Source organism: Protomyctophum bolini (assembly GCF_963924005.1).
Source record: "Protomyctophum bolini genome assembly, chromosome: 7".
In the NCBI taxonomy this organism is placed as follows: Eukaryota; Metazoa; Chordata; class Actinopteri; order Myctophiformes; family Myctophidae; genus Protomyctophum; species Protomyctophum bolini.
The window spans coordinates 21,766,791-21,774,871 of NC_137868.1; the positions used below are offsets into that span (position 1 = coordinate 21,766,791).

Consider the following 8,081-nt stretch of genomic DNA (forward strand, 5'->3'; position numbering starts at 1 on the left):
CCCTATTGTAAACAAGTGTAATGCTTTGTTTATGGTGTTGTCCACAGTTAACAGTTTTGTATTGAGTTGTGCTTGAAATGTACTGCAATTCTCCAATCTGTTAATAGATATTTCAATCAATCAATCAATCAATCAATCAATCAATCAATCACTTTTCACTAGCCATATGTTGTTGTTGTTTTTATATAATCTACATTATACTTTACGAAGCTACATGGAAATGAATCGCATAAAATATTATAATAAATTTGTTCTGATAACCGATAAAACATGAAAAGGAGCCTTCCTAGAGTAGGCTGAACTCATGTGACGTCATCGGTCACTTGACCAAAACAAGGAAGTGGTTGAAGTTTCGACACTTATGGCAATTATGTTAAAAGAAGGAACCAACTATCTGCATTCTGCACCAGACATTAGAATTCCAATGTAATTCAATGTGGATAAAGTCGTCTTTCCAAGGTAAGTGGTGTCGACAGGTTTAACAACATTTTTACAGTAAATTACAGGCAGGTAAACCTCAGCTTAAGACAAGTTAATAACATATCCATAATAACATTTCATTGACTGTTTCTCACCAGAAAATACCATTTCATTAGTTCATCTTCTTATCTAACGAGAACTGCCTGCAGGTGTCTTTAGTGGACAAAAAATTACAATATATTAGGATGAGGGCTGATGATAGCCTACTGCCTGTTTAAATAAGTTCTGTGTCTCTTTTGAATAGACGCCTTCGGCTGATCGCTATGGAACATACAGGGGCAGGGGGAAATATAGGTTTTAGTTTTACATTTATACTTGCAATTACTGATTCTTAAATGGCAACGGTGATAAATTGAATAACGATAGTTGTAGTAGTTGTTATGAATAATGAATACCAACGAAGTCTCCCTGTACAGACGTACACCCTTACAATAGCATAAAAACAAATGTTGCTTGTTAGAGCTGCACATGCTTATTCTAGCACAAGCTTTAATAAATGTTGTACTAGTACATTGTTTTTTATAACGGATTTAGCATCTCTTGTAACTTCCATAGATGTTTCCATTCTTTGTCCTGCTGATCTTGTATCAACCGCTAGAGGGAGACACTTCACCAATCACCTGCTTCAACGACAATGGAAAAGCTGTTGATTGGTAAAGTTCTATTAAGTCTTGTCAATATCTATTTCATGCAATATTCTTTTGAACCAACACACAGACCTAAAGGCTGTTCATTAGCCTTGATTCATGGGGGAAAAAAAGAAGAAAACCCTGAAAAAGTTGGCTAGTTTCTGCCGGACAGCGACGAATAGATTTATCCCCATCTAAACATTTATTTTAAAAAGTTTGTACAAAAGGAACAACTAAACTGCATCATCAGCATGATTCTCTCTCCACCGCCAGGTTCTATGCTTACAAACTCCCTAAAGAACATGGCAAACAAAGCCTCTATGATGGACTGAGGTACCTGCTGATGGAGAGAGGTGCTTCAGGATGGACAGAAGGGAACCAGACAGCCAATGACACCTCTGGAGCCCTCGGGAGGACAGTAGGACAGTTGTATCTGCAGCAAGAGGTTTGAATAGTGTTTCCTTGATTGGCCTATCTATCTTTGTTAAAAGAGAGCATAGATTAGACACTAGAAGTGTTTATCGGGACTCAAACCCACGACACGATGTCAGCCTAGGTGCCCGGACCACAAGAACTGTGCACAATTGCACAAGCACATACACACACATGTACACATGACTCTTTGTTTGGTATAGGCCTACATTACTGTGGTATACATTACTCTGCATGCTTTTCAGAACACTGAGGTAGCATACATCCTTTACAATGACCAGAGGCCACCCAAGGACCTTGGTGACAGATGGCCTTATAATGGGCAAGGGGGGCATACTAAAGGTGAGGACAAGATCATTGCTGCTATGATGATCATATAATTAAGCAGCTTTGAGACTTTCATGAGATTTGGCTGAATATGTCTAAACAGGGCACAACACTCTGGCCCACTGGGTGATTTGGAGAAAAAGATAATTTAACATAGCCCAAATAGCCCACTTCTCCTAATAGTTGGGATGGGTAAATGCAGAGAGTGAATTCCAACAAATACCCCAACAACAACAATATTTCCTAGAAGCAGAAAATGCAGCATTGTGCGCAAGTTTGCCTGTTGTATACCGGTTTATCGTGTTGACAACTTCTTGTCACAAATGTCCAGTCCATACAGTATAATGGGCATATCTGTGCTTGATAATATATAATATAAGATAATATACTAATACTTACCTATTACTGCTTTTCTGTCGCTAACAAATATCTTTGGAGCATTCAAGTGAGTTGCGAGCCCCTGCTTTGTTCTACAATTTCTGTTTTTAAGTGGTGCAACCACTTCATGTGTGTCGTTCCCTGGCTGGGTCCCTGGCTGGGTCCCTGGCTGGGTCTGTCCGAACACGAAAATAGCGTTTTTTTTTCTTCTTTTTTGGGGTTTGTGTCACTGTTGCACAGCCACACACACACACACACACACACACACACACACACACACACACACCCAATGAGTTGCACCACTTACTTTACACGGGTGTGATTTAGGCAACTTGAACTGTAGTAGATGTGTGGCAGCCAGTCGCTCGTCTTGCCACTGCTGTGCTAGTCTCGCGTAGCCAGACAGCTATTCCACAATCTCCAAATGATTGCAGGAGGCAACAGTCTGGCCACGCGAGACTACTCCTGTGCTAACAAAGCTGCTGTACATAGGAAACAATGGAGATGGCAGGTAACTGCCCACTGTGTGTATAGAAAGTAGAAGTGCGAGGGCCCCACTTTACTTCTTACCAGTGTTACACTGAACACCGTGAGGTAGCATTGGCAATTTGATGTTATTCTAGCCAAAGAATATTGGAAATCACCGTCCTACACTGTCACACTGAAGTCCAGGGGCTGTTCTCAAACCAAACATTCAATGCTTTCCTTCTCAGGAGTTGTCATGTTGGATAAGAATCAAGGGTTCTGGTTGGTACACAGCACACCAGGTTTCCCCCCGGTGCGACAACAGGGGCACTACTCGTACCCCAGCAGTGGAATGAACAATGGACAAAACTTCATTTGCATCACCTACCCGCTGGAACGCTTTCAGACCATTGGTGAGATTGGGATTCCAAGTTCTGCTAGTGTTGTCACAATTATTACATAATTGTCTAATGTTTTTTTGTCATAATCGTGTCCATATTAAAAAAAAAATCATACATAAAATATAGCGGAAATAGCATACAATACAAGCTCACTTTGTGATATATTAAATTTATAAAAAATTCTAGCAATTTCTAGGTACAGTATCAGTTATTTATTTCTCATATCTGCCCTGACCACTTTTTATTACAAAGCCTAAAAGTCAAACAGAATTGTAATTTCTATTCATAATTGTGACAATTATGACAGCTCTAAGTTCAGACAATTCATATACAGTAGGCTAAAGGTTGTTATATTGCTTAATTGATGACCAGTAACTGCTGGCTAATACAGATGAATGTCCAGTTACATCATTATGAGCTGATGTTACCTGTGGTGTAAAACATTGGAATTAAATTACAGATCTACAAGTTCAGTGGTTAAAACAGCAATCTATTTTTCACAATATTGTGATCAATATGTAAAAATGATGGCTTTCCACATTTAAGAATGAATCTGAATTGTGTCATTGTTAGATAACACTTAATAATCCAGTCATGTGCCGACAACAATGATGCTGAACCAAGAATGATTTGCATAAACGGATGTCATTAACCGTGTGACAGAACCGCCACTTCAATTCACTGGCAGACCCAACAGTTGGCACCGCTGCCATAGCAACACTATGGTGTAATGTAATTGGATGGAAGTATGTACAGTAACCATAGAGATGTCCTATCCCCTGTATGATAAGCTAGTGAAAACGAGGTGCATTATGTTCAGCCACAGACTCATCGAGTACATGCTACTCATAACGAGCACATCGTGCAATTACTTTTGAGAAAATTGAAAAAATAACCTGTGTTCCAATGGATCTAATGTAATTACCAGGTGAAAAACTGTGCCATCAGCTGATGTCTGGGCAATATGTTACAGCATAACAAGGAATATATACCGAGTAATTGGCTTGGCTGACTGATCACTTTTGGCATAGAACCAACTTGATGGTCATACCAAAAGCCTATTTATTGGACAACATTCGTAAGAATGTAACGTGTTGATCTCCTCTGCACCAGTGTCACTAAGACCACGTCCTATGCATTGCTGAATAAAGGAGATCTGGCTCTGAACTACTGTATGATTAATTTTAGAAGGGGGAGTAAAGTGTGAAATATTGCCTATTTCAGGTGAGCAGCTGCAGATCAATCAGCCTCATGTCTACGACTGTGATGTCCCTGAATCCTTGGTGTCCATGGTGCCTGCTTTGGCTGCCGTTTGTAAGAAGAAACAACTGGCCAATCACACCTTTCCACATGTCAAACCTGTTTCCAATCGCAGCGTAACTCTGACCTCATTGCACGGCACCAACTTCATCAACTTTGCAAAAGGATCATCCTTTGACAATGGTACGTAAAGCCATAGGCGACATTGAAACATTCTACTCTGAAGGTAACAACAATTACCTGTGTGTTTTGTTGTTATGTTTGTACTATGCTACTTTTAATTTGCACACACTATTTAACGTGATTAATATTATATAACAATGGGTTAAAAGCATAAATCCTAGAATGTAGAATCCCTATTCTGGGAATTTCTAGCATAAATCCTAGAATGTAGAATCCCTATTCTGGGAATCTTATAATAGGTTAACATTCAGTGGAAATACTGAATATTTTTGTCTAAAATATTTTGTGTAGAGGGGAAAAAGTAGGGGACCAAGTATAGATCCCAGCTGGGGGGCAGGAGATATTAGGGTGGTTAACAGCTTTATAATAAGCTTTGGTTGTTTTTGAAAACACAGTGGCTTCATAGACTATGAAACAATCACAAGCATAAGCCAGTATGATAATTCGATAGAAAAGTCAGATCCAAACTTAACTCATGTGTTATGCCTTCCACACCCTTCTGCTCCATCAGACCTGTACCACTCCTGGGTTGCCCCCACCCTCCAGTCTGACCTACTAGTCCAGTTCTGGGTGCGCTCCAGAGGCATCCTCCCGTCTGACTGCTCCCAAGGCTGGAAAGTCCTGGACATCAAGAGCCTCTCTCCGGGGCAGACGTTTACCTTCAAGGCCTCCCAGGATCACTCCAAGTGGGCAGTGAGCACAGAGCCGGCTGGCTTGTGGGCTGGAAGTCCCGGTGCCGGGGGTTGGGTATGTGTGGGGGACATAAACCGCAACCAGGCAGAGGAGAAGCGAGGAGGAGGCACAGTGTGTTTACAGGACCCGGTGGTGTGGAAGGCCTACCGCACGGCAGCACTAGAGTGTGAAATGTGTGGGGGAGAGACGAGCAAGTGTGACACAACGCTGAAGCAGCTGGTGTGACTTGATAAGGATGGAATCTTGTCAGGCCTGTGTCTCACTCAAATGAGTGTTGTTTTCATTATTATTATTATTAATTATGTAGTTGTTTAAATTATAAAAGAAAACTAGCAAGTTTAAAAATAGGCGAAAAAAACAAATGAGATGATTAGATGACAAAGGCAAGTCTAAAGAGGTGGGTTTTAAGGGTGGCTTGACATGACACTCGGCTCACTCTTGATCATGAAATAATGCAGCTTGTGCAATGAACCACTTGAGAGGGTGCGAGCTTCGAGGGGGGAGGTTGTGTGACACCTAGTGGCTGAATGTTGTCTCGCAGTGGTTCTCAACCTGGGGGTCTCCAAATCATTTAGAGGGGTCACCAGATGTTTTTTCTGAATCTGCCCAAAAAAATGGAAATGTCATTTTATTTCTTTGTCTTTGTTTTCGTTTTATAAGCACCATTGCACACTCTTTTGCAACTCTTATCATTCCTGAACTGGTTTGTGAGGTGTGTCTTCATTAAATATTGTGATTCTTCTGAGGTACATGTAGGCATATGCATTGCTTTAAATGAACTGGTACTGTAGAATAGCAGAACAATAACATTAAAATACAAAGGGGTAGTATTCATTGAAAGGCAAACACTGACTGATGTCATTACCGGTTTATTGATAGTCGATAGGTGCCATTAATGTGCAGGGTTATTTTATATAATTATTATATTTGTTTATTTTCAATTATTTTGTTTTGTTTTACAGGCTTTTAGACTTAGAATTTCATACCACTGTCAAAGATTAAGATGCTGGTTGTCTTGAATTTTAATAAAAGTTGTGCATAATAGCACATTTGCATGTTCTAAATGAATGAGTGTTAGATGTAAAAGCTACCTTTTTACCTTGAAAATGTAAAATAAATATTCAAATACAAACATTCAGTTTCAGCAAAAATAACCTCTATATTCGGGGCACATTATTTAGGCATTTACAGTAATATGGAAACATCAATCAGCAGCACCGGGACTAATAAAAAAAGTACATTTATTACCACAAAAATAGGATGTTATGTATGTAGTGCATTAATAGCAATAGTCAGCAGATACAGCACTGCAGGTGACTCACATTTTTTTTACATTGCACATCCACATACTGTATATATACATACAATATACGGTATACATTCCAATGAGCACCGCCACCTGTATAGAAAGGCACTGAAACAACCAGTAGCATACTGGTAATTACATTGTGCTACAGTACATTTAAATCAGTGGTTCCCAAAACATTTTAGCCCAAGACCCAAAAGAGAAATTGGGACGTTTTCCCAGGACCCAAACTAGTGAAAATAGCAGAACTGCAAGCTCACAACGCAGCGCGAAGCGACGCGTTGTGAGCTTGTAGATCGGCTATTTTCACTAATTCTTAAACATTTGTTTTCCAATGTATGGAATTTCTATGATTTTATTTCTTCATGAAATTACGCAAAGTGTTTTTGTAGGAAACAAAAAAATAAAGCGACCCATAAAAATGGCTCTGTGAGACCACGCCGCACTAATGGGTCCTGATGCAGTGTTTGGGAACCAGTGATCTAAATAGCCCAGAATCCTCTCCCTGGCCATACCATGCCCAAGCCTCAGCCTCTAAGGAGCCTTCACCAGCGGCTAGTATGACAACACCAGAGGTCACTGGAGTTCATCCATGTTAAGACTTATTTCCAACAAGCCCACCCCTCAAAGGCCTGTGTGTGAGTAGAGGTCTTTGTTCTAACTTAAATATTTACACGACATTTTATGCCAACTCAATAAATTGAGGCTCTGTACTACTCAGTGTACAGTACAGGTAACAAACAATGAAGATATTACTGTATATCCCGTTGAGGACTTTTAATTAAAGTTATATGTTTTATACTTTGTCGCTGTCGGTGGAAATCTCCTATGTCCAAAACTTTTTACTTTTCAGGAAATAGAAATAGAACATCTCCAAGCTTTTTTTTGCTAGAATTACAAAGTATGTCATTGTGGAGATAAGGGGTTTCTGCACGACAGCAACAACTTAACTGTTCCCCACTGGGAGTTATTATATTAACCATAACTTAAATTAGAATCCTCTACATTTAACACATTCAAACTACTAAGAGAAAGGGGCAGCCACTGACTAGTGCACAAGGACCAGCACTAAGGCAGGATTGTGTCCCTATTCTAACATGCATGTCTTTTGGTGTGAGGGAACTGGATCAACCAGACGACACTCCATATGAACATGAGAACATGCAAACTCCACACAAAAAGGCCCCATTCGGATTTTAACCCAGAACCTTCTTGCTGTGAGGCAACAGTGCTAATCTGTGATAACACCCAATTAGCTTTCTGCATCAAGGAAAGAGTTCAGAATAAAGTCCTTAGCTCACACAGGTTAATGAGGTGAACAAATGCACCTTCAGAGGAACCACTATTCAGAAAATCTAAATATTAGCTTACGTTGTGTTGTAAGGTTTAGCATTAGAATCTAATGGTAGAATGTTCTGTTTGATAGGCACACAATAGTTATGTTTTGTTTCATCTGAGAGGTTTTAGTTCATGTGTTACTTCTGTTACGGTGCATTTCAAGTGTACAGTTAAGCAACGTGACAAGCT

General features: G+C 39.9%; 1 protein-coding gene across 1 annotated transcript; it reads left to right on the forward strand.

The window, feature by feature from the left end:
- Positions 1-339: 339 nt before the first annotated feature.
- Positions 340-7,953, forward strand: dnase2 (deoxyribonuclease II, lysosomal). Its single transcript, XM_080768664.1, has 7 exons — positions 340-459; positions 1,036-1,133; positions 1,383-1,554; positions 1,787-1,883; positions 2,960-3,124; positions 4,337-4,555; positions 5,067-7,953. The coding sequence occupies exons 2-7, from the start codon at positions 1,036-1,038 to the stop codon at positions 5,471-5,473; spliced, it is 1,158 nt and encodes a 385-aa protein (XP_080624790.1). The 5' UTR covers positions 340-459; the 3' UTR covers positions 5,474-7,953.
- The last annotated feature ends 128 nt before the right edge of the window (positions 7,954-8,081 follow it).

Excerpts from the sequence above, each read along its gene's own strand:
- dnase2 (XM_080768664.1), top strand. The coding sequence starts at position 1,036 with ATGTTTCCATTCTTTGTCCTGCTGATCTTGTATCAACCGCTAGAGGGA. Across the intron at positions 1,555-1,786 it reads AGTTGTATCTGCAGCAAGAG|AACACTGAGGTAGCATACAT; the intron begins GTTTGAATAGTG and ends CATGCTTTTCAG. Across the intron at positions 1,884-2,959 it reads GCAAGGGGGGCATACTAAAG|GAGTTGTCATGTTGGATAAG; the intron begins GTGAGGACAAGA and ends TTTCCTTCTCAG.